The sequence below is a fragment of the Tetrao urogallus genome (genome assembly GCF_951394365.1).
Source record: "Tetrao urogallus genome assembly, chromosome: Z".
Taxonomy (NCBI): domain Eukaryota; kingdom Metazoa; phylum Chordata; class Aves; order Galliformes; family Phasianidae; genus Tetrao; species Tetrao urogallus.
The window spans coordinates 26365545-26392674 of record NC_136816.1 but is presented as its reverse complement, the minus strand read 5'-3'; the positions used below and the strand labels follow the sequence as shown (position 1 = coordinate 26392674).

Here is a 27130-nt window from a genome sequence, read left to right as displayed (position 1 = left end):
TAGGTAAAGTGTGATTTATGATTGATTTGCAAGGTTAATCATAATAGGCTCCTTTTGCAGGTGTTGTGGTTTAACCCAGCAGGCAGTGCAGTAGCACAGAGCCCTTTGGTCACTCCACCCTCTGTGGAAGATGCAAGAGAATTAGGGGAAAAAAGAGTAATGACAATCTAATAGGCAAGAAAGTAGGTAATGGGGGTTGGGATGAAAAAGGAAAAAATACACAAAGCAAGTGATGCGTGATACAATTCCTCAGCATCGTGAACTGACCAATACCCAGACAGTCCCTAAGACAGCAGCCTCTTCCAGCCAACTGGCCCCAGTTTTATAATTCGGTGTGATGTCATATAATATGGAATATCCCCTTTTGATCAGTTTAGGTCATCTGTCCTGGTTCTGTCCCTTCACAGCTCCTCGTGCTTCCCATCCCCTACACAGTCAGGGCAGTATGAAAAGCTGAAAAATCCTTGGCTCTGTGCAGGTAGTGTTGTGCAAAAAAACTGAACTGCCAGTGTGTTATCAACATTTTTCTCATCCTAAATTCAGAACACAGCATCATACCAACTGCTTGGAAGAAAATTAACCCTATCTCAGCTGGAGCTGGGATAGCTGGAAATAGTAATGGCAGTAATAGTCTCGTGTGTTCTGACCTTCTCTCTCATTCAGAGTAGCTTATGGTTAAGTATGAAAACCTAATTAATTTGCTCTCTTTGTTTTAGAAACAACTCTATTGAAATGAGATTTTTTTATGACTCAAACTGGTAGTCTTTAGTAACGATTCATCCATACCTGTATTAAAAATTATCTTGTATTTCCTGCTTTGCTGCTATTTTATTTTATATCACCTGGTTTGTTGTTTTTTTTTTTTTGCACACATGATTCATTTGTAGAGTAATTATTGGCAGCTGTCCAAAAATACAGGACAATACCTTATTTAATTCAGCACAATTTGAGCAGAATTAGTGAGATAATATACCTGCAGTAGAAACAGTAGTCCTTGTGGCTGTCTGCTTTGCAGTTCTGTTTATAAGTTTAGAGATAATTATTTGAATCAATGACACTATTTCAAAACAATTAAGTGAATATTTATCTTACTGCAAATTAGATTATTTTTTAAAATTTTCTAATGGCAGATTTATATGCTGGCATGATACAGATTACAATGTCTCCCTTAGTTTCTTTCCATCTGTCTGTGCTGATGAAACTGCCTTGGTGCAGGTTGGTAGAATGAGCAGGGGTTAAATCACTTCGCAGGTGCTGAAAGATACTAGATAAAATTTTAAGCTCCAACTTATGTTTTTAATGCTACAAAATGTTTTCTTCAACTTGACAAGTGCTGATACAGAGGGACCAGTTTCAGACTTGCATTCATAGATGAGCTTGATGATAAAAGTTGGGAGACAGCAGCACAAGAAAGACGTGGAGCTGTTGGAGTGGATCTGGAAGAGTAGCACATCTCCTATAAGGAAGAAAGGCTGAGTGAGCTGGGGTTGTTTGGGCTGAAGAAGAGAAAGCATTGGGAGACGTCATTATGGTCTCACAGTACTTGAAGGGAAACTATTAAACAGCAAGGAGACTGACTTTTTACATGATCTGATAGAGGCAAGATGGGGAGGAATGGCTTTCAACTAAAAGAGAGAAGATTTAGGTTAGATGTTACAAAGAAATCCTTTATCCGGATGCTGGTGAGGCACTGTCACAGCTGCCCAGAGCTGCAGATGCCCAGTCCCTAAAGATGTTCAAGGCCAGGTTGGATGGGGGCTCCAGGTAGCAGGCAGATCCATTAGGTGGCAACCCTGCTCATGGCAAGGGACTAGGAACTAAATGATCTTGGAGGTTTGTTTCAACCCAAACCATTCTGTGATTCTATGAGTTTAGTACAGAACTGCTGTCTTTTCACTCAGAAGCTCAATATTAACATTCACAAGGTGAAAATTGTTTTAAGGGGTTTAATATTTGTGTTTTAATATTTCCTAGTATAAAAATTTCTTTCCATATTCTTTGGAGGTGTTTTTCTGCTCCTGTAAGTTTTCAGTGAACCCAAGAGAGAGCAGAAACTGGGAGAGAGGAACATAACAGAAAAACTTAGCAGATGAGGGGAATTGACTTAGAAGTTCTGGGTTACAGGTTCTGTTCTGTTAATTGTTTTACAATACATATCTTTTGCTAATTTTTCCTGGATCGTGTGGATAGTATTACTGGTGTCAGAATCTATTACATGTACACAGAAGTTAAAAAAGAAAATGAATGATGATTGCAGTCGGAGTGTGATGTGCCAAGGGCTGTATTGTTTTGTTTAGCTGTCTGTTTTTCTGGTTGGTCCAGATGGTGCCTAATGAGTAGTAAAAGAACAGTTTTGAAGAGATATCAATTAGAATGAGAAGGGATTGTCTGAGTGTCTGCTGCAGCTATACCTGCCACCTTTTCAGTCAGGTAGCCACAGGAATGGCTTATGCAATTAGTCTCTATCTTAAGACAGAGTCTCTGTATCTACAAAAGTAACTAAAGATTCCTGATCACAGAAAACTCTAATAAGTAGGAAACTAATTTACTTATCATTCATATGAATATTCATTTATTGTAGTAGTAGTGCCTTTGAAACAAGCAAGGCACTACTGTTTGCATATGCTGACAAATAATTTTTTTGAAGCAAGATACTCAGTGAAGATACTCAGTGTAATTAATAGCCTATGCTGATATAATAAAAAACAGAAGGTTTTCCTGAAAGAGAAATATAGGTAGTGATTAATATGTTACTATAATAACAAATCTTTTGCCAGATCAGTTGATTACAGCTCATGGTGCCTTTTTGTTTAATTATTTCTCTGAAGGATTATGCATTGGATTTTTACTTTATAAAGAAGTGTTTGAAATGCCACGTTGTCAGTTTTCCAAAAGTCATTCACTGAAATAAGGAACATTGAGAATTAAGAGGTTAAAAAGACATTAATGTTTGACTTTATAACTTAGTGGCTTTAGCATTATTTATTTCAAAGTTAAAAAGTTTTATGTTCATGCATCAAGTAGTCATTTATGTTTTTATTTTCTTTAGAGCTTTATTTCCCAGTTGTTATCTTAAATTTGAGCTTTACTGGTGAAGGCAAATGCACTTTGATGGCCTTTTCTAGCTGTTCAAAATATAACAACTTCTGAACAAGGAATCCAATCAGCAAAAAATACCTGACAAATTTTACAGACTTTAGTGAACAAAGCATTTTTAATTTTTAACAAAATCAAGTCGAGAAGATGAAAGAAACATTCATAAAACTGTTCAGCTTCTTTTAAGATAATCTTAAGATTTATTCTACAGAAATGTTGTTCAGAAATCACTGTACACAGATTGTGCAGTGTTCTGCACTTGTTACCTATGGTTCAGCCATAGGGGTTGTATATATGTTTTTTTAATGGCTTTCTTTCTAGGAAATCAGTGCTTCCTATGCTGGGATTTGTCTTACTGATTGATTTAATGGCAAATAAATATACACTCAGTGTTTCTTTTTAAACCTGAAAACATGTTAAAGATAGTTATGGCTGTGGCATTGCCTTCAGTTAGGATGCAGTCTTTGGCAGGAAATATAATGTGTGAAATATCTGGTTCTGTGCTGGTAACTAGCATGCTTGACCTCGCGTGTTAGTTACAGACATGTTGTATCTATAAAAAGAGAGTGAATTCCCTACATTAAGGTTTAATTACATACATTTCTCACAGGCTTAGCTAGATTATAAGAGAGTTGAGATCATCCATCCAACCCTCCCCCATAGGAACTGTGTCAGCTCGAGTGGGTCCAGTTGAGTATTGAGTGTCCCTGCAGATGAAGACTCAGAATCTTTCTGGGCATCCTGGTACAGTGTTTCATCGCTTACATGAGAAAAACACTTCCTCAAGTTCAGAATACGTATCGTGTTTCCTCATTTGTGCCCATTGCCACCTATCCCATCACTGGGAGCCACTGAGGAGCCTGGCTCCCTCTTATTCCTTCCCTGCCATCAAGTATTTATTTGCGCATGTGAGTAACCTCCTGTTTTGCACCAGGAGATTGGTCTGTTAAGATTCCACTAAGAAGTCAATCAGCAAAGCCAGCGTGGTTGATTTGGTCTTCTGTGAGCTTCAGTGAGTTTTTATTAACAAAAAATACATAGAATCTTACCATTAATATGATCAGTATTAATGGTGTTTGTGAGGTGATAAGCAGATTAGGTGCTAATAAAGAAATAAAGTTGTTAGTCATCAGCACTGCACAGATCCAATGACTTGTGTTTATTATGTTGTCTTCTCAGGTAGTTGGCTGTTATGTATCAAACTATCAAAGAAGATTAAGACCTAAGACTTAAGATATGCCATATGTACCTTGTTAATAAGCAAAAAAATCAGTATATATTTGCACTGAGGAAATAAACGTTGATTTGGGTTTGTTTTTGTTTTTGACCCTGCAATAAGTTACTTCATGTTCTAAAAAGAAGGTTCTTATGTGGTTTTGGCTCAAGTCATTTTTAAAAACGGGGCACTAGATACTGTTTCCAGAGCTTGCATGAGAAAGTGCATGTGCTTTGTTTATTAGCACACATACTGTCTACTTAATTGATGCACTTAACAGGCTATACGGTATATTTTAGCATTTCCTTGAAAAGCATGTTTTCTGAATGCTGTTTTTAACTTCCTGATGTGCTTTTGACTGAGCAGTCCGAACAAAACGCTTCTTTAGTTACATTTCGACTTGCTGAAGTGTATGTAATAGAAAGTATGTATTTGATACTACTGAGTATTCTTCTTTCCTTTTCTTACCATAGGATAAGAAATGGGTTCTCAATCATGAGGATGTCACTCTGGGAGAATTACTGGGCAAAGTAAGTAATCAAGTGAGCTATCAACATGTAAATAAATACGTATTAGTCATTAAGCCTGTATATTTCCTATTGCTTTATCCTTTAAATTACTGTGATTTTTATACCAACTGTTTTGCTTTAATACATGAGTTAGTATTGTATAAGTATAAATGCTTATTGCATATAATAGTGAATCGCGTGATGTGTCTGCTGAAAATATTTAGCATACATGTTTTTCTTATTTGTAAGGATTTTAAGTTAATTACGTGTCTGCAAAGCATTATATTACAGTTTAAATTCTGCAGTCTTGCAAAAAAAAAAAAATTTTTTTAATTTAATTTTTTTATTTTTAAAATTGCTTAAAAATATGAAAAGCATGTAAGTAAAAGAAAAAATTGAAATAAGATGATAATGTAGGCAGTATTTGTTAAACCAGATATTCATTGTTACTGTATGATTTATTGTAATTTTAGGTAATCTCTCAGTAGTATGTAGGTCACTCCAAAACTATTGCCTACGATGTCCTTGAAAACTACAACTGACACAAAGAGCATAATAACACCATTTGATGTAGCTGAGAATTTGCTCTAAAACAGTATTTTTCAGCGTAGTCGTCATCATTAGCTATTCATTTTCACCAGCAATGAACAAGAACCTGCATGTTGTGCTCATGACAATCTGCACCAGCTGAGCTGACCCTACTGCTGAAATGCACCACCCAGTGCCTCACTGTGCTCCCATGCACTGTTTAGCTCCATAAATATTCAGCAGTCATAAACAAATGTCAGTAGGTGCCAGTTTTTCCACGTGGAAGAATTCAGTGACACATTTTTGCTTCATAAGCACTTCTATGTCATGTGCCATTTTCTTGGACTGCCCATGGGATATTGGTGGGAATGTTCACCTTCTACTGCCATACCACCAATGTCAGTCTCTTACATCATGGGCCAGCATAATAAATAGGAAACATTATTTTTGGAGCAACCCTTGACTGTGTATGAAGTCTCAAGTGAAACTGTTTATAGTACAAATTCTGCATATGAGCTGCAGTTCTTATGAACTGCTTCTACTGAAATACAATATCTGACTTAAATTTTCATCACTTCTGCACCTATCAAGACAGTTACCATAGTCTGAACATTGATTTCTAAAAAAGTTTACATATGTATTGCATTTTTTTTACAAAATATTTTAATAAATTGATGAAGACAGAGCAGTCTTAAAACTGGTTTTAGTAGGATATGGAGTTTTAAAATTTTAAAACATTAATAACTTTCTTGTAAACCATATAAATATGTAATGTATTCATTTCTCAGATGATATAATCAAACTAGAAAATATAAGGGTGAGAAGATCATTAACTTCCATTATGAAAATATTAAATAAACTGCAGCTGTTGATCATTTAAGTGAGAAATCTGAGTCTACTGGAAACAATGGCTAGGAAAATCAGGGAACACTGATGCAGACTTAGCAAAGTGGCTATCAAAAAGGGCATGAAGGATAATCCAATCAACTATAGGCCAGTCAGCCTCATATCCATCCCTGGAAAGGTGATGGAACATTTTGTTCTGGATGCCAGCTCCAAGCACTCAGAAGAGAAGAAGATTATCAGGAGTAGTCAGTCAGATTCAACAAAGGAAAAATCGTGCTTCACCAACCTGGTAGCTTTCTGTAATGTCATCACAGGCTGGGTAGATGAAGGAGAGCAGTGAATACTGTCTACCTTGACTTCCTCAAGGCTGGATACATGAGTGGACAGTGCAACTGAAAACTGGCTGACTGGCAGAGCTCAGAGGGCTGTCATCATTTGCGCAGAGTGTGGTTGGAGGTCTGTAGCTAGCTGTGTTCCCCAGGAATACGTGCTGAGTCTGGTCTTGTTCAACACTTTCATGAATGACCTGGATGAAGGGATAGAGTCCACAGCAAGTTTGCCAGCAATATAAAGCTGGGAGGAGTGGCTGGCACAGTGAAAGGCTGTGCTGCCCTTCAGCAAGACCTGGCCAGACTTGAGAGTTGGTCAGGAAGGAACCTGATGAGGTTTAACAAAAGCAAGGATGGAGACTTTCGTCTGAGGAGGAATAACCACATACATCAGTACGGGTAAGGGGATGACCTCTTGGAGATGAGCTCTGCAGAGAAAAACCTGGTGGACAACAGGCAGTCCATGAGCCAGCAGTGTGCTCTTGTGGCCAAGAAAGCCAGTAGTATCATGGGGTGCATTAAGAAGAGTATGGCCAACCATGCTCTTTATTCTGCTCTAATAAGGCCACATTTAGACTACTGTGTCTAGTTCTGGGCTTCCCAGTTCAAAAAAGAGGGATCTTCTAGAAGGATTTCAGTAGAGGACCACAAAGGAGGCCTACAAAGATGATAAAGGGCCTGAAAAGTCTCCCATATGAGGAAAGACTGAGTAACCTTGGATCTGTTCAGCTTGGGGAAGAGAAAACCGAGAGGATCTGATAAATGTTTATGAATACCTAAAGGAAGGTGGGAGGCGGATGAGGCAGGGTTCTTCCTGTGGTTTGTAGTGAAGGGACAAGGAGTAGTGGCCTGAAATTTGTGCATAAAAAGTTCCGTACTAACATGTGGAAGAACAACTTTACAGTAAGGGCAGTGGAGCAGTGGTTGCAGGTTGCCCAGAGAGGTTGTGGATCCTCCTTCTATGGAGACCTATGTGGATGTCTATTTGTGTGACCTTTTGTAGGATATCTACTTTGGATACAATGATCTCTTGAGGTCTCTTCCAACACATGTAATTCTATAATTCTGTGATGCTCTGAAAGTAGAATTTTTTTTTTCCCTTCAGCAGTGAATAGTCCATTTATTTGTACAGTATTAATTATATAATACACACAAAATGAAATATACGAGTATGTAGTGTATGTAATACTATATCAAAAATTATACATAAAGTGATAAATATTTAAAATGAAGAATTAAAAGCATTTAAAATAGTTCAATAATATTTCGTTTTCCTTGTTAAATACTCTTAAACAGTACACTAGAGGAAGAGCATGTTAGGAGTCACATAGTGCCTTTCTAGATATCAGAGGTCCTCTAAAAGTACTGTTTCTGAAGCATTATAGATGGTAAGCAGGCATGCTTGCCAGCTGTTTCTTAGACATCTTAGGGTGTGTGAAATAATACTTGTTCTGTGTTCAGACATGTGAATTTCTTCCCTTGGCATTACTGTTGTGATAGTAGGTTCCATCTATCAGTTTATTCTGATAGACTCCTGGAGTAACCGCAACACCTAAGAGAAAGGCACCAGACTGTGGTGGACTCCCTGCCTTGCCATCATTGAGCAGAGGGAGGGGACATAAGAGATGAGGAGTGGACGTAGGTCCCAGTTTAGTGCTACTGGCAGACCCGGTTCATACCCTTGTTGATTCCCCAGGTGCTCGTGTAATAGCATCACAGAATCACAGAATCGTAGGGCTTGGAAGGGACCTTCAGAGATCATTGAGTCCAATCCTTCTGCTAAAGCAGATTTCCTACACCAGGTCGTACAAGTAAGTGTCCAGGTGAGTCTTGAATATCTCCAGAGAAGGAGACTCCACAACTTCCCTGGGCAGGTTTGAGGCTCTGAAACTCCAGGCAGAGGTAAGTAAGAATGAGGTAGATGGTCCATCCAGGAGGTTTTCTAGAGTGAAAAGTTTGACTCTGCACCTCAAGACTGCCTCCTCTGAGAAGGAAAGAAGGGTAATTGTTGTAGGCTACTTCCTTTGGAGAGGAATGAATGCCCCATAATGTCAGCCAAGCCCGTCCAGTAGGGAAATGTGCTGCCTCCCTAAGACCCAGGTCAAGGTCGTTACTAGAAGTGTCCCTTGTCTAGTTTACCTGTCTGGTTGTTACCGCCTTTATCGCCTACTGATAGTTCAGTCTGGCTGCAATGACAATGCTGAGAGAGCCCTGAGGGCTATCAAAAGGGGCTTAACAGCATTGAGGTGGTTAGTTGAGAGACTAGTTGAGAGACCACTTCAGTGGCACCAAGGGATACTAAGAGGTGCAGGAAAACCCATCTCATAAATACATGGCTGAGAGTGGTGCAATTGCAGGAATTTTGGCTTTTTTTGACCATGTGGAGGTTTACTCAGTGCATGATCTGTTGACTGCAGATAGGTCTTACTTGTCGCAAGGGGGGATCGTAACTCAAGAGCTGACAAGACTCATTGAGAGGGCTTTAAAGTAGATATGAAGGTGAAAGGGGCTGAAAGTGTCATAGAATCAGAATTGCTCAGATTGGAAGAGACATTAAAGATCACCAAGTCCAACCGCAAGGTAACCAATCTACCCTAAAAAAGGCTCTCTAGAGATAAACCTAGGGGAACGTTGATGGGGTTGGGCAGATGGCTCAGCTGAAGTGCATTTACACCAATGCATGAAGCATGGGCAACCAAAAGAAGGAGCTGGAAGCCATTGTGTATCAGGCAAACTTTGACTTAGTTGCCATTACTGAAATAGGGTAGATCACTCTTATTACTGGAGTGCTCACAGTATTCTCCTGGAAAAGATGGCAGACCATGGCTTGGGCAGATACACACTTTGCTGGATAAAGAACTGGCTGGAAGGGTGGGCCCAGAGAGTGATGGTGAATGGTGTTAAATCTAGCTGGCAACCAGTCATTAGTGGTGTGTCCTGTTTATCTGTATTGATGACCTGGATTAGGGGATTGAGGGCACTTTCAGTAAGACTGCAGATGACACCAAGTTAGAAGGATGTGTTAACCTGCTTCAGGGTAGAAAGGTCCTTCAGAGGGATCTGTGTAGGCTAGATAGCTGGGCTGAGGCTAGTGGGATGAAGTTCAGCAAAAACCAAGTGCTGCACACTGACCACAAGAACCCCAGGCAACCCTGCACGCTTGGGGCAGAAGTAGCTGGAAGACTGTGTGGAGGGAATGGACCTGGAGGTGTTGGTCAGCACTTCACTAAATGTGAGCCAGCAGTGTGCCTAGGTGGCCAAGAAGGCCAATGGCATCCTGGCTTGTATCAGAAACAGTTTTCCAGCAGGAACAGAGAAGTGATCATCTTTCTGTACTCAGCTCTGGTGAGGCCACACCTTGAATACTGTGTTCAGTTTTTGGCCTCTCACTACAGGAAAGCCATTGAGGCCCTTGAGTGCATTCACAGAAGGGCAGCAAAGCTGGTGAGGGGTCTGAAGCACAAATCTTATGAGGAATGGCTGAGGAAGCTGGAATTGTTCAGTCTGGAGGAGGCTCAGAGAAGATCTTACTGCTCTCTACAGTTGCCTGAAGGGAGGTTGTGGTGAGGTCAGCCTCTTCTTCCATGTAATTAGTGATAGGGCTAGAGGAAGTGGCATCAAGTTGTGACAGGGAAGATTCAGGTGGGATATCAGGAAAAATTTCTTCTCTGAAAGAATGGTCAGGCACTAGAAGTTGCCCGGAGAGGTGGTGGGGTCCCTGTCCCTGGAGGTCTTTATGAAATGTTTAGGTGTTGTGCTGAGGGACGTGACTTAGTGGGAAATACTGGTGGTAGCTTTACAGTTGGACTGGATGAGCTTGAATGCCTTTTCCAACCTTGGTGATTCTATCATGCTCCTCATCTTTTTTCTTTTTTTTTTTTTTTCTGTTTCTCTTATCTTGGCAATAGAGTCTTCATATATGTTCTGTAAAGAAATCTTTATCACTGAAAAAAGGAAGGAAAAACTTCCAGCATGTTTTTTGTTTGTTGAAGTCATTGACAGCTCTGTGTACCAGAACATGGGGAAGAGATTCATGTGGAAATATATCAGACATATATTTAAAATGTTGTATTTACTCTTTGGGGAAAAAGAAAGCTAGAAGTGTGAGATATTGAGATCTCTTTTTTCCTTTCCTGCTCATTTTATGTATTTTACTCGATAATAGATTTCTGTAATAACATAATTTCCTCTTAAATTTTTGTGCTAATTTCTTTTTTTTTTTTTTAAAGTTAAAAACACATCTGATGGAGATGTCTATCTCAGTTTTTTTTCCAAGCAAGCTGAAATAAAAATATCTTACAGTGGGTTGTGTAGGTTACACTGGACTGTAAATTGAAAACTATTGAAAAAATGCAGTAGTTCGAAAATGAAAGAGGTTAGGACTTAAGTTATTAAGAGTATTTAAAAGAAAGTTGTAATTATGCAATGTATTTTTCTCACAAGCCAAATTGAACTCTTATGACATATTTATATAATAGATTTATTCTCTGTGTGGACTGATTGTGCTAGGAGCACAGACTTGAAGAAGACTTTATAAACACAATTTAAAGTTCTGTAGTGATTATTTAGCTGTTTGTATTTTATTCCTGGATATTTGTAAAGACTGGGTTATTTAGGATTTTTTTTTTTTCTTCTTTTAGGGTAATTTTGGTGAGGTATATAAGGGAACGTTAAAGGATAAGACACCTGTTGCTGTAAAAACCTGTAAAGAAGATCTTCCTCAGGAATTGAAAATCAAATTTCTGTCAGAGGCCAGGTAGGTGCTCTATGTTTGTTTTTTTCCACCAAGTTCTCTTACTATGTTGGTTTACAAAATGGGACCTTTGCAAGAATTGAAAGAAGCAGTAGTCAGACGTCTTCCTTTTTATTCTCCCTCAGTACTTGCACTAAGTGTTGCCCTGATAACTGTACATACACGTTTTTAATGTGTATGAACAGCAAGCACCTGTACTTGTTGAAGCCACCTTGGCAAGCTGTGCCTATAGTCCATAGTTTTGATATTGTAAATGCACCCATTTAGAATTTATTTGATATATGCCGCAAGGATTACAGTAAGAAGCCTGGAAGATATTAATTTAAATGAGATTATGGTACAGATTTAGCAACTTCCTCTTTCAGTCCAACTGCTGTATCAGGCAGTAAGTGGCATTCATATCATAGCACGCTGTATTTTGAATACAGATAGATTATGTGGCTATCTGCATAGTTTCAAGAGCTCAAGCTCAGGATAGGAGGATCTATTGAGATAATCTCATAATTGTTTAAACTAAAATTGGCTGTTCTGGCTGTGAAGCCCCAAGGTAGTATAATCAATATATGTATGCTGTATCTGCTGAGTGTTTTTAAACAGCTCATAACTTGGCAACCACAGAGATTTTTTCATTTGCTTAGCAGTCAGCCACTAATGGAACAGTGTTGTATAGAATATTATATGAAAAAAAAAACCCCTGAATCGGTTATTTTTCATTAAATCCGCATGTCCCAAGTTTCACTCTCATTTCTAGAAAAATCAGGAAAAAGATGAGGTGGTTTAAGTTATCAAATTGTAGAAGAAACATTTTTAAGTTAAAAGATCTCTCTGGAATTCTCCTAGACCTTCAGTTCACTTACGAATCATAGCACGCTGATTTAGGCTGTGTAAGTTCTTATTAAAGTATCATGTAAGAAGATGTAAATGTTTTTGCTTTAATTCCAGAGATGAAAATTGCGGTATTTTTATTCTTTTAAGACTTACTGTATCAATCAATCTTGTTAATTAAAACTGAAATGGGTGTGCATTTGAAAAGTGCAGCAGGAAAATGTAGAGGCATGCTGTGCATGCATTTTCAACAAAGCTTCTCTTCTGATACACCACTTAAATACTGTTTAATTACAAGGGTTCCTCAGAAACTACAAACCTGTCAGAATATTTTTCAGTTCCACAGATAAAATGTTACCTAGACAAATGTTAAAACTACAGTGAGAATGAACTACTAGTGTTGATCTTGATTTTTGAGTAGAAATACCCTCAACCAGAAGAATGATTTGTCTATGACATTGATCTTTTAATTGATAACAGTAATTCTACTGAAAATTCTATTAAAATAATATTGAGAGTGTAAGATATTTTTCTGTTTAATTGGTTTGTACAATAAAGTTTATTAATATAATAAACTTACTGTATGTTTTTCAGAATACTCAAACAGTATGACCATCCTAATATTGTAAAACTCATAGGAGTTTGCACACAAAGGCAACCTATTTATATTGTTATGGAACTTGTTCCAGGTAATTTTTTCCCTTTCTTTTTTGATAAAATACATTGTTTTCTATGTCTGTGTTTGCATTCGTATGATGAACCTCCTGCAAATTCCTAGAGATTTTCTTCTATCACGTACCAGCTTAGGAGTAGAGTAAGCTCTTCAAAGCTGTTCCAGATTTTTCTGTAGACATTCAAGACAATAGAATTTATTACACAGGATCTCAGTCGTATCTTCATTTTTCTCCTGTTAAGATTTACATGTTATTTCCTGTAGCAGTAATTTTATGTAGTAGTGTTTCTATTTAATAAATCAGATTTGGGTAATTTTTATATAAGATATTTTTCTTTATAAAAATACATGCTTAGTTCATAGGTTGCTCTTCATTTATTTTTGGAATCTTGTGTTCATGTTGCTCACCAGTGGCTGAAGAGAATCTCAAATTATTGGGATGAGTAGCTGGCTTTTCAACAATTTTAACGCTCTGTTGATTTTCTTCTCTATAAATTTTGTCCTTTTGGTGGCCTGTAGTACTATTTAGTACTGCAACACTGATCTATCACTGAATTTGACCTAAAAATTGTACTGGCATGCCATGCTGCATCCAGGTCATCACACTTTCCCATATTCTTCTGAGAACTTAAACTTGTCTACCACACTTTGAGACTGACCAAACTGTCTGGAGAAGATAAGGATGCCAACTCTGAGGAATTTAGCAGATGAAGGACAAAACATTTAAATTAGTTCAGGAAAGTACTTCTGATCTTAGTTTCCTGTTTTCTACTGTTAAGTTTGGTTGAGATCACCTAAAATAATGATTATTAGTGCTTAGATTTGATATTCAATGCTTTGAATGGTGGTAGGTTTTTGTCTGTGTTTTGTCTTGAGCATACTTTAATACTTTATTCTTTATTTAGGGAGTTGAACTCTGGAATTCTTTGTAATAACTTAAAAATGGCACGGAGTAGGTTAGAATTCTATTCTGTGTCTGTCTGAGAAGGGTTATAGTTCGTATCTGACTATTTTCTCCATGGGGAAAAAAACTAGCAACAGCTCCGTTAGATATGGAACTTCCCCGTGTTAATTTTCTTGTGTTCTTTTTATTATTTCCCCTTTTTGGGGAAACAAAATTTCCCATGTATTTACTGTGCTTTTCAAGCTGCTGTGATGTGATTGCTTTTCATTGCAGATTCAGATTGCAATTCAGTGATTCTGTTGTTATTTCTTTTTTTTCCCCCTGCACTGTCCCAAACCTGAAAAGAATTTATGACATCTGGATACGTAGTTGCATTTATGTAACTGTGCATCAGTGGAAACAGCAGAGAAGATGCAAATTTGTATTTAAGCATCTGTGCATCTTTTGTTTCATGCAGGAATAACTCAGATGATCTCCCTTCCCCTGGCAGACACCTTTGGAGCCAAGTCAATTGTTGCCCTTGTCGTGCATGCATTCCTGCAGGAGCCTTCATAGGTGTAAAGGGGAGCAATAGTTTGTTAGCCGACTGTGGTGATTTTTTCGAGAGTGTGTGGGTGTGATGTCAGTCTAGTCCTTGCTTCTGAGACATGTAGTGGAAAGAGCAATCTTTTAAATTGACTGAGTTAGAAGGCCTAGAAACAAGAAACATTATTTTTTTTTTAATTTCGTTAACCATACTTTTACTTTTACTGATGATTATCCAGTCTTAGATTTGATATTCTTAGAAGGTTTTATAAGTCAGATTGAAAACGTAAGTGTAAGAGACTTAATTTTTTTTTAAATGTAAGTTTTGTGTGATACTTCTAGTAATTTGACGGAATCCAGTAGACCGGTAAAAGATGGTTTCTTCAAAGGACTCAGGGGTCATAGCAAGTATTTTAAGAAATATGTGCTTTAAAATTCTAATAAGATATGCCCACTGACCTACACGAAATACAATCCTTTTTACATTTTAGAAAGCCGTTATTGAGTGATACACATTTTAATATAAGAAAAAAATAATAGAATATATTTTTAAAAAGCTGTGTTTTCATGTTTTCTGGATAAGCAGCTGGCATCACTGTACAAGTAAAGACGTATTAGAAACAGAATCTGTGAAGACAAAAGATGATGTTCTGCCAATAGTTTCGTATTCTTTTTGACAGACACAGCACAGATGAAAATCTCAGTAGTTTCTGATGGTTACCTACTGACAAGAAACCCCTGGTCACTGTTCTAAGGAGCATTATTTTGCAGATATTTTCTATAAATTTGTTTATTGTATAATTATGTTTATTATTGCTTTCTATATGCTGGTCTTATAATTGATTAAAAAAACAACTTTTATTTAAATTGATTTACCTTTCCATTTTTAAGTATAAACAGTTTATGTCTTTGTACATTAACAGGGGCCTACAGAAAAAAAACGTAATTTACAGGCCTAAGTTATGGTAAATAGCTGCTGTGAAAAAGCAGTTTAGCAAAGCATTTAGTTTTAAAAAGTTGATTTCTGGCTGCATAATGGATAAATCTGTAATAACCTTTAAAGCATACTTGTAAATAATAAATTTATACTTTTTGACTTAAATGACATAGCATTAATAATTGAAAAAACCTACTAGCTAGATCCTTTCAAAGGCACGGTATTGAAGTTGCTGCTTGGCTTCTAGACTATCATGTAACAAAAGCAAATACACATTTTACAATAATGTGTTTTTTTCCATAATTTGTATTTTTTATTTTTATTTTTTAGTGAACAACTAAAAAATCATGTCCTAGTAGGACATGATATTTGTGTAGCATCGTGTTAATAGACACCTTCTCATGGAAATTTTTTGTTCTTGTTTAATAGTTGTGACTTTAGTTACCACTTTGAAGATGTTAAAAGACTTCTGCAAAGAAGGAAAGTTTGAGCAAAATGTTCCCCATGCGTTTGTATGTCCATTATTTTTCATTACTGTGTTCCTCATGGAAGCTGGACTTCTATTTCTCTTTTGTTGTAAGCTTACCCTTCCTCACATTTTGTAATTTCATATTTGTGTCTTCTGCTCTTCTCATTCCTTTATGGCTCTGATTTTATAATGGTGCTTGGAGAACGTACAGATACGTGCCCAGCAAATCCTCCAAGTCAGATGTGCAGGCTTCCAGACAGTCTCAGCCTTAGGCTCCTGGGCGTATGTTGTTCTGGGATCCAGAATCAGTGTAATTACTTGCAGAGTTCACTGCACATTATGGCACACCAGTTTAATTTGTTGAGTATTTGCTGATCATCTACACTGCACATACATAGTAAGTGATATGCATGTAGTAGAGGATTAAAAGCAGTTGGATATTCACGTAAGGAGCCTGTAAACTTGGTTTACAGCATAAAACTTTACCTGGAGACAATAGTGTCACAAATCTGTCCCAGCTGATTCTGACTCGTGTTGAGTCTACACAATAGAAAAAAAAACAACAGTGTCTTGATTGCTGTTTTTCTCTTCTAGCACTCCACTGTCCAAAAGCAGGTTTCAAATGCTGTTAGAATATAGGTATTTAGAACTCCATGCCAAAAAGTCATGTATTATTTTATAATGTAGTAAAATAAGTCTTAATTGAAGTATCAGGCAATTAATTTTATGTTTTGCATTGAAAGAGAGGAAATGATTCAGATAAGCTCCAGAAAGAGTAGAGTGCAACTCTCAAGTTGCTATATGCTGCCCAATATTTTCATGCTTTTCATTTATGGAACATATTAGTATTATAGAGAAACTGTGATAATTACATAAATTGCTGTAAGTTATTTTGTTTGCATTGTTCTTACACTTCTTCTAACATTTTTTAATGCAGTATCAGATGAGCAGGTTTGTTAAGATGTACTACTAAGAAGATGGAGGTTTTTCTAATACCTTCTGACCTAAAAGTACAAATATTGAAACAATACGTAATTTAGTGTAGTAACTTTTCTGTGATTTTACAAGATGTATTTGAAGTGTTCAGTTTATCCTAAGAAAAAGTTGAAGTTAAATGACAATTGTTAATGAATCAGGAGAAGAAGCTGTTGAGATGTGCCATGTGTCTCATGTTAGTAAAGAGCCTTGAACTTGACTACAGATTTAATCTAACTGAACAGTAATGTTGTAAAGGTGGGATTCTGGTTTTACAATTGTTTGGGGAGTGTTGCTGCATATTTGAGATTCTAGTCTTCTGCAAAAATATTGAAATGTAGGTAAGGCTTTCTCAGGAACAGTTTCCATGAGGAGCAGAATATGATTTGTGTTATTTTTCTGTGATGCCACATCAATCTACAAAATTACATACCCGTATTTTCTGGGTTAATTATAGGAAGAGAAGTAATAATGAAGAGCTGCTTTGTTATTCATAAAAAGAAAAGAACAATTTGCCAGAGTCTCTTAAATGCCACACAGGCCATATGGAGTTTACATAGCAGCTCGTTTTTTTTTTTTGCAAGTTTAGATAACGATCAGAGAAACTGCCTGGAATGCTGCTAGTACTGTGTGTAAACAGGCTAGAATCCATACTGACAGCCTGAGAAAAGAGATCTAGAATTTTGCTAGGATGCAGAAGTTACCTGGAAAATAACGAAGGGGTTGAAAAACTTGCTTACTGTTGATTCCTTCTGTGCAAGTGAACCCTGCATCTTTTCATGGGAAAGACAGGAATGAGAGAAAGTAGGACACCTTTCTTTTATCCTTCTTAAGTAGTATTATCCTGATCCCAGCTTCTCTCTTAACAGATCATGGGTCTTTTTATGGCACTTCTGTTTTGATAATAAATTATTTTAATTCACTTAAGTCACTGAAACACTCAGGGTCACTTAATTCTATTTTCTTTTGCTCTTAATTGTATAATTAAGATAATCTCCCATGCAATCAAAGGAAACTTAGAAGAGCTTTTTCTTTCTCTTCCTAGATCTAGGAATTAAAAAAGAAAACCAAAATACTATGTGATTTATAAATGCATGGAGCACTCTCAAGTCACAGAATTCTTTCTTCTCCTACTTGATGTTCATTCCAATTGACTTAGGTTTTAAATTGCCCTAATGTATTTTACAGCTAGGAACTTTGCGTGTTTGTGAATTGTGTGTTATAAGATTGAGGGATTTTAAAGGTAGCTGTATAATATTGTAGTACAGATACCACTTCATACCAGTCTTTCGACAGTTTAAGCTTCAAAGGTTCCTTCAGAGTCTATACAGGCTTTCAAGGTAACCACCATTATCACACTCCACTGCCTCACCCTGGCAGGATTTTCTCAGTTGACTGCAGATGCAAGCATCATTGTAAGTTCCAGCTGTTGAATCATGACAATAGAAGGAAGCTTGCTGTGAGATTTTTCACAATCTATTACTTTGAGCTTATGGACTGTTTAGTCACCAGCATACATCTTTCAATCTGTTTCTTGTTTCTACACAGTTGAACATTTTTATAATTAATAGTTAAAATTATATCCCAAAATATTTTAAAACTTTTTCTTTTCAAAAAAATTCCTAAAGAGGAATTCCAAAAAGGGCATTTCAAGAATGCAGCTTGTCTGTTGGGTGAAACTTTAACTTCCTCTAGCTTATGATACAGACTTTAATAACTAAATTTTCTCTCTGTATTATATCTTTACCTCATTCAGTTCTGAACAGTTTTCTAGGAGTTGTTTATCTTTGCTAAATTTGTTCTGTAGCCATCGTCTAATCTGTTTTATTAGTGATCTGCTCTGAGTGTGCATTTTTGTTCCCCAATGGACATTTCTGGATATTTTTCACTGTAGTGCTAAATGCTTTGTACTGACACACTTGCCTGCATTCCCACTTGATCCACAGAATTCCTATTTGATAGCAGATATGTGTTTTCAAAAAAAACCACCAAATTCTCCTATTTAATTGTGTGCTATGTTTGTGTTCTTTTTTTTGTTTAGACTCTTGCTGAATTACACTGGAGTAGGTCTCTTGAACACTTGCAGCTGGAAACAAGTTGAGAGATGAACATGTTTAGTAATCTGATAGTTTGATAAGTTTGTCTGAATTTGTCATTAACTCTGGGTTTCCACTATTTATGTTCAGATTTTGTATAGACATGCCCAGCTTGTTTTCAAGGTGAAGTTCAGCAAGGTCATTAACAGCTATCTTTGCAACTGAATAAGGTAACCTGTTCAGATTTGAACTGAATTATTGAGATGCAAATTAAGCATGCCATCAACAAAAGAACAACTCAGAGGTGACAAGCTTTATTAGATCAGGTGCAGCACTGCATGATTTCTCCTGTGCTGGCTCCTAGACACATTCAGAAAGGACAGTGCCATTTCTGTAATACCTGTAACAGAATCTGATACAGCCATTACTAGCCCAAGCTTTGGGGTTGTTCATGCTATCCTGACTTTATTTGTATTTGTCTTTGTTCCATCGTGTTTTACTCTTCTGAAACTCTGGTGACTGCTTTGCTACTTTCTGTATGTTACAGCACTTTGATCTCCAGAGGTGGTTTGGAGGAATCTGCAAATAAAGACAAGCATTCTTCCTCACCTAGTAGGCCCTCTTTCTGGTCTTTGGTAGAAATGACTACAACACAGCATATAGTGGAGGAATATCTGCAGATTTGGAGGTGAAGCTGATGCAACCTTCTAAATATAACCTGACTTTTGTGGAATTACTCATATTTTTTGTATGCAGTAATATTTTAGGGCATAGCACTAAATCACAGCCAAGTCCATATATTTCTGCTGTTAGCTATCTGAAGCTAAGCCCATTTGGGACCATGGTCTTGTTGCTGAGACTGACGTGTGTGCCATTTATTTGCTAATATGATGAATAGTATCCACATAATCTGAGATTTACTGCAAGTTGGAACGTCTAAATATGAACAATACCTGGCTGTACCTAAGACTAATGTGTACACTATGGCTTTCCTCAGCCTCAAGTTTAAGTTTGCTGTCTCTGACAGCAGCTGATTGCATTTATAGGCTTGGAATTCTGATTGATTATAATTTTTTTTTTCACAGAATGTTCTGTGATTCAGCTGCTGTGTTGTTTTCTGCTTTATATGTTTTATCTATTCTGTGCTTCTAGAGGCAGTGAGATCTGAATAGAGATTATTCTTTTCTCCCCATTATTTTTTCTTTAGGAATTCCTTAATTCTTTAGTCTCTGGCTACTGGTTGTATTGCAAATCAGTTACTGCTTTTTGCCAGATTTCAGATCTCTGTCATGTCTCACAATCCCATACAGAATTACTGCACAGTGCATCAAAAATCAATATGAAAGAAAAAGCAGTTGATTGAACTCTATGCAGATTCAGATAAGGTGCAGATGTTTAATAGTGATAGTGACTGTGACTTTGTTTTTCATTCAAGTTTTTTTTTTTTCCTCTGGAAGATAGTTTTAGTCAAATAGTCTATTTGATTCAATACCTAAACTGCTAAAACTGTTTTCTGTCTGCCATATGGCTGCCTTTCATGCAGATATGTTCTCTGTCTCTTTCTTGTTTTCTGCCTATTACGTTATGCTTTCATCTTGCTTTCTGTTAAGCTTCCAGCTTCTTTTTATTTGTCTCAACTCTTCTGCAAGCAGCCTTGCTGCTTATTCTGCCACCTTCTCTTTCATTAGTAATATCACACTGTGAACCAAAGACCTGTCCATGGCTTCCCTCTGTCTTCCAACCTCACCTCTCCCATCCAGCCCTCTTGCAAAATACACATGTGCATTTAGACCTCATTTCTTCATCCCTTCCGCTCTTCTGTGAGACTCTGCATTTTGCATTTTTTTTTTAGCATTTTTTAGCATTTTGCTCTCCTGTGAGACTCTGCCTTTCTCTTACTTTCTGCATGGTTTCCTCCTGTAAAAATATTAAGAAAGCAGGGGGAACAGTCAGATTTCTTTGCTGCATAATAGGTGGAGGTCATTAAGGATTCCTTTTAGCTCAGACCTCCTGATAGAATAAAATTAAGTTAGTAAGACCGAAATCCCACTTAACAGTCTTCTTTTCTTGTAATTTTGAGACTAGTTTTCGATTTTTATCTTTTAAAATATTTTAGATTTTGATTATACAGTTTGTTTCATATAGAAATAGAATATAGTATATAGAAAAATAAATGAAAATTTAGTCCATGATCAAGTAGTCAAAAGATTTACAGAAATCTCATACCAACTGAATATAAAGATTCAGTTTTTCTGTAGCTGCAGGAAATTCTCCGCTATTTATTTTTTTAGTTCTATTTGGTGGTACTCATTCACACTATTTCACTTTTTGTTTTACGTAAAATATTTATTAATATTTTCATATTATAATAATATGAAAAATGAAATGTTAATATAATAATAATATTCATAAAGCATTTAGAAATAACTGTTCATTGTTTTTCTTCTTAAAAAAGAATTGTTCTTCATGTATATTCTGTTGGAGAGTCTCTCTCTGCTTTCTAATCTGCTGTCCCTTTAATGGATACTGACTGTTGTTTTTGAACATAGTCCAGTTACCAAATGAAAGACTTTCTGGGGGAAGATGATTTTCCTTTTAGTTAGTTTTTGAAGTAGGTGACTTTTACCCACACATAGACCTGTATCCTCATCACTACAAAATGTCCAAGTTGCCTTGACAGAATTATTTTGTGTGACATGAAGGTCAAAATTTTGTCTGTTGATACCTTGCTGTAATTTCTGAGTTCCTCTCAACTGGTGATGGCAAGCTGACTTCAGGGATCAGTAGTTACTGCAGCGCAGTCATTGGCTTCATGTTCCAGATTAAGACAAGGTTGCTGGTCATTGTTAATATTTTCCTCCTTTGTAGTATATTACTACAGTAGTACATTATCCTGTTATATGAAAGCAAAATAGCATGTAAAATGGGTTCAACCCTTTTTGTCTGCTTCATTTTGAGTGCACTTTGTACTAATGAATCATCTGCACTGTATTGTCATAGAATCATAGAATCCTTAGAGTTGAAAGGGACCTATAAAGGTCATCTAGTTCATTTCCCTTGCAGTGAACAGCTAGATGAGGTTGTCCAGAGGCTGATCCAGCCTCACCTTGAAAGTCCTCACAATCAAGGCTTCCACCACATCTTGGGGCAACCAGTTTTATTGCCTCGCTATCCTTAATTTAAAATTAATTTTCCTTATATCTAATCTAAATCTACAGTCTTTAAGCTTGAAACCATTTCCCCTTGCTCTATCACAACTCTGCTAAAGAGTCTGCCCCCTTCTTTCCTGTAGCTCCCCTTTAGATACTGAAATGCCACTATTAGCTGATCTTGGAGCCTTCTCTTCTCCAGTATGAACAGCCCCAGCTCTGTCAGCCCGTCCTCCTAGGAGGGGCATTTCATCCGTAGGATCATTTTTGTGGCCATGCTCTGGAAGCACTCCACTAGCTCCATGTCTCCTGTACTGAGGACTCCACATCTCGACTCAATACTCCACGTGAGGTCTCACCACTTGTCACTGATCTCTGTCCCGACACTGAGTCACTGACCATCATGCACAGTCCACCAGTGAACATTCTCTTGTTCATTGATGCAGTGACACCATCATAAAAGGCCATTAGGTTAGTCAGGTGGATGTGACCAACCTAGTGAAGCCAGGTTCCTAGTAAAGCCATGCTGATTCTTCCATGTCAGCTTCTGGTCTACCATGTACATTAGCATAGCTTCCAGGACAATTTGCTCCATGATCTTTCCAGGCAGAGAGGTGAGACTAATATATCAGTGGTTCCCAGGGTCATCCTTTTTACCTTTAGAAGTGGGTATGATGTTGCCTGTTTTCCAGTCACAGGAGACTTCACATGATTGCCATGACTTTTCAGATATCTTTGAGAGTATCATTGTAAATCTTCTGCTCAGAAGTCATTTGCACGTTCTGGTGCAAACGTTTTCTCCATGTGTATCTCTTTGGTGCTTCTTATCTTGTACTTGGCTCTCAGTGCAAGTTATATCTTTTCAAATCTTTCATCTTTTGCTTTCACCTATATGCATCTTCAGTCATACTTTGTTTCCAACAATGTTAACAGTGCTATTACAAAACTTTGCATGAGAGAGACTTTTATTTGGTTTGCTTAACAGGAAAAATGAAGTTTTAACTGGATTCTGCAATACTAATTCGCAGGTACTTGAAAAACTTCTGGTTTACAATTTCTGTTACTTAGTTACAGTGAGAAAAAGTGGGGGGAGAATTTGGAAATACTGCCTTACGCACAAATGATCTACTAGTAGAAAAGTGAGATCACAATGTTTTAATGAAAGTTAAAGATTTTTAAATGAACGCTAAGCATGTTTAAAGACATTTTTAACAGTTTCTCAAACAGCTGTTTAATTAAAGAACTGTTCTTGAATTGCTACCGATGTATGTTTAACATTTAAAATCTGTAGCTGTAAGCAGCAGTGCTTATTTGTCTTAGTTGAAAAGGCATATGAGCAGCAAAGGAAATGTGCATTTGTTGACTTGAGGAAATCAAAGACTGATGTTGTGAACCCTGAAATTTACAAATACAGGTGCAGATAAAACATTTCAATTATATTAGTATAGCTTATAAGACACTTAAGAATATTGAGTCGTGGATCTCCTCCTAGTTAAGTGACTATTGAGAGTTACAGAAACAGACTGTGGGCTGTTTAAAGAAACTGCTGCTTAATAAGGCTATGTAGTAAAGGAAACTCTCCCACATCATTAAATCTTACAAGTAAATAATAATTTCTGCTATGTTACTATATGTATCAATATTGCTATAATTATTGTTTTAAACATTGTTTAATCTATGTTACTATTTAATCTGGGTGAAATATATACACTATCTGGATATGATATCAACAGCTAAAGTGGAAGATTGCCTGTCATCATTTCAGAAGTTTATTTTACGTACATTCAGTATCTTATTATTACAAAAATACCGTGAGTGCCTAGAACAAGTAGGATGGTACCACTTACAGCACCAGCTAAAGAGAGCACCGAAACATGAAATGCTCCTAGTTATAAATGCCATTAAAGTCAGAGATTGCTAAAATTAAATAACTTGTAAGGAGGTATTTTTTTTCTTTGCTGTTCCTCGGCTTTTTCCTTCTTACAGATCACAGGTTTGGTTTTTTTCTCTTGCAGAACTTCAGCTTGGTTTTGCATGCTCTATTAATTGTACTGTTACATAGTCATAAAATACTACATAAAGTACAGTATAAAGTTTATGTTATGAAGCATGGCCACTTGTAGGAAAAGTTGATATGTGGTATTTTCTCTCTGTTAAAATGTCTGTACGTAACAAGAAGTATTTTATGTTCTCACACGAGAGGCTGCTTTTAAGGAATCCAGTTATTGCAGGGAGACTTAATATAGTCATATTGCTTTCTGCTTTTGTACTACATATTGTCTTTTACTTAATAAATCAGTCATATTAGGCAGACCCTCCAGTTCTGTTATTTATTTCCCTATTAACCCTAAACTGGTAGTTGGTTTCTGCTTGGTAGTAATTCTGTAATGGTCTGATTATTCCTGTAGCACTTACAGTGGTTGGAGCAGATCTCATTTCATAGTAGTGTTGTGTGCCATTAACCGGAATATCAGCAACCATGTAGCATACAATGGAAATTCTGCATCTAGGAGAAAACATTGCTTACTGTTTTGTTGCCATCTAGTTTTGTTTCTGTTGTCTCATAGTCTAGTTGATTTGTTTATTTCATTTTTATCAACAGTTATTACTTTAGAGATTATGTTCTGACACTTTGCTACTAATAATGAACTGGGGGATTATATTAAAACTTCTTCTCAGAAGGACATAAAGATACTACATAGCTAGAGTTCTGCACTGAAGAGTGTGTATCGATATCCTCAGCACTGAAAGTACTCGTATGGATGCTTTCCTGCCAACATAAATAGCTGTAGCAGCCTATAAAGAACAGTCAGTTTTGTAACAATAATGAGGATAATCAGGTTTAACCTAAAATGGCATGTATCCTGTATGGAATGAATTGTATGTATTGTTGCTATTTTTATTTTGACAATAGCTGAGAGCGCTTTCAAATCAGTATTGAACAGAGTATCTAAAATGCATTTTCATTACCTCTGCTGAAGGAAAGATAACAGAAGACAGAAAAACTAACATATTTGCTGCCTTCTTTCACTCTTGTGACAATGAGAGAGATCAGGATAATTTTTATTGACTGTGTTTTTGATGATAGTTACAAAAAATGCTATATACAGCTTGAGGTATACTGTGCTATTTTTGCTCAGAACTCTAGAAATTCATAAAATACAGGCCAAACACTGAAAATCAAGCACATCCTAATGGTACAAATATACATTAATACCATGGGAAATTGAAGGCTCACACTCTGCCAATTTGACAAATCCTGACATAAGAAATTGAGCACCTTTCAGTGCTGATCAAGAGTGAGCCAATAAAAGTAGATATCTTACTCTGATTGCCTAGATGTATTAGAAACAAATTTACAGTCTTTGTTATTTCTAAATTTTGGAATGGAGATGGGTAACTTTTCTTTAGATGCCTCATTGCCGCTTGTTCTTTGTGAGCAGAGCCCTTACCATTGATTGTGGAGAGCGGGGAATTTCTGTGCATTTGGAGAAAAACTGATCTTTCAAATTATTATTACATTTATTTAATTTTTCATATTCAGTTCAGAATTCTCTTTTAATGTTTACGTAATTCAGAAGGATTTTTTTAATGTTTAAATTATGTTTTTACCACAGATTTTTTCTTCTGTGACCATTTTATCTGAAACCCCAGCGAAGATGAGTTTATGTTCTTGTTAGATAAAAGGAGTTTTGATTTAAGTAGCCTCTGTATTCTGTGTGTTAAACAAAGAAAGATAAGTTATTTTTTAACAATATTCTTCTGGAAAGACAAAATTTCATGTGCAAGTGTTTGGGAGAAAATATTTGGAGAAAATAACACAGACAGAACCTGCTTTATCCCGAGTGTTTCATGGAAGCTTGGAGTTATTTAATAAAGGGAATTTCTGTTTAGGCTAGATTCTCACCTTTAGGAAGTGAGTTAGAGAAGCACATGGCTTGTTAGCTGGATTCACTTGAGCATGGTGAGTTACAAGGCTCATCTATGCTACTGTACTCCTTAGAGTACCTTCTTAGAAGTCCCTCAGCATGAGGTGAGAGGTTCCAAGGCAGTTAATACTTCAGTGGCCGGAGCCTGGACTTTACGTGTCCCTGAAGTCTCTCTGTCTCATGTGACCAAAATTCAGACGTCCTCCAGCATATGATTATGCACTTACATGATAGGAAGGCAAAGCAGATTGGAAATACTGCATGTACTATAATTTATGTCTTGTTTTTGCATGGCTGGACACACAGCTGACAAAGCAATCTGAACTTTGACACTTCATTTGTTGCACATATACTCTTCTATCACACAAGAAGTATTTTGAATATTTTTAAAGTATCAGGAATAACTTGCTGAATGTGCAATACAGTGAAAAAAATAGAAACAACACCGTAGTTTTCACATTAATATATCTGGATATATTGTTCTGCTACTTCATTTGAGTTATACATGTCCCTGATTTTTTTGTTTTCTTCTTTCTTTATTTCTACTTCATTAATTTTCCTGTAATTGACTGTCACGAGTAATAATGGAAGAGTAAGTTGTTATAAGTTTTGGTAGTTCGTAGATATTGTTTAGAGGTTAGTGTGCTTCTCATGGCACAGATATTCTGATACTGAAACACTGAACATGTAAGATAACCTATAAATTAAAAATTGCAGTTTTACATAAATAGTAAAAAAAGTAATTTGTCTCCCATGTTCTTCGCGGTGCTCTGTTTTTAAGCTACTAGTGTCTTTAGGGTACCTAATGAGAGAAAATTTGGAGTTGCCGTGCAAAATATAGACAGTTGTATTGCTTTTGTTTCTTCTCTAATCAGTGTCCACAGGCTCTGAAAAGCAAAGTTTACAGCCTTCCTGTAAGAATTTGCAGTCTTAATTTTAGAGTCACGAGCATTTTGAGTATTCACAACAGGAATCAGTAAGAAACAAAAAAAAAGAATCGCTACAAATTAAGTCATTACTAATCACTTAAGACCAGAATCACTAGTAGTTTTCAGTGCAGACTTTAGTCATTTTTCATACTGAATGTTAATTATTATGCAGAATATATACATATTATCAATTTGATAAATTTGATTGGAGAGTTCAGTAGGATGGAACTTTTAGAAACGACTTTGTTGCTATTTGATTCATTACAAGTTCTACTGAGAGTGGAAGAATGCCTCTTTTCCTTGCCACAATGATATTTCCAAGGAAGAGTTTTATCAATAACTATTTTGCTTTGAAAAAGATTTCTACTTTTGCTGTAAGGATTTTAACATTGCTTCTGTGATTGTACCTACAGTTAATCTGATCTTGTTGTAGAACGTTGTATAAATAGACCTTTCTTATTAAGGACTTGTTTCTTAATTTTTAATGAGACTGTATGCAAAG

The 27130-nt window shown here is 36.6% G+C and overlaps 1 protein-coding gene across 3 annotated transcripts in view; it reads left to right on the top strand.

The window, feature by feature from the left end:
• FER (FER tyrosine kinase) overlaps window positions 1-27130 on the top strand; it is a gene marked incomplete at both ends in the record, with an annotated part of 141144 nt that overhangs the window by 71688 nt on the left and 42326 nt on the right. For all 3 annotated transcript variants that reach the window (XM_079548141.1, XM_079548139.1, XM_079548140.1), the window contains 3 exons: window positions 4786-4842; window positions 11165-11280; window positions 12697-12791. In XM_079548141.1, coding sequence (XP_079404267.1) covers window positions 4786-4842; window positions 11165-11280; window positions 12697-12791 — 268 coding nt within the window. The remainder of the gene's footprint in view (window positions 1-4785; window positions 4843-11164; window positions 11281-12696; window positions 12792-27130) is intronic.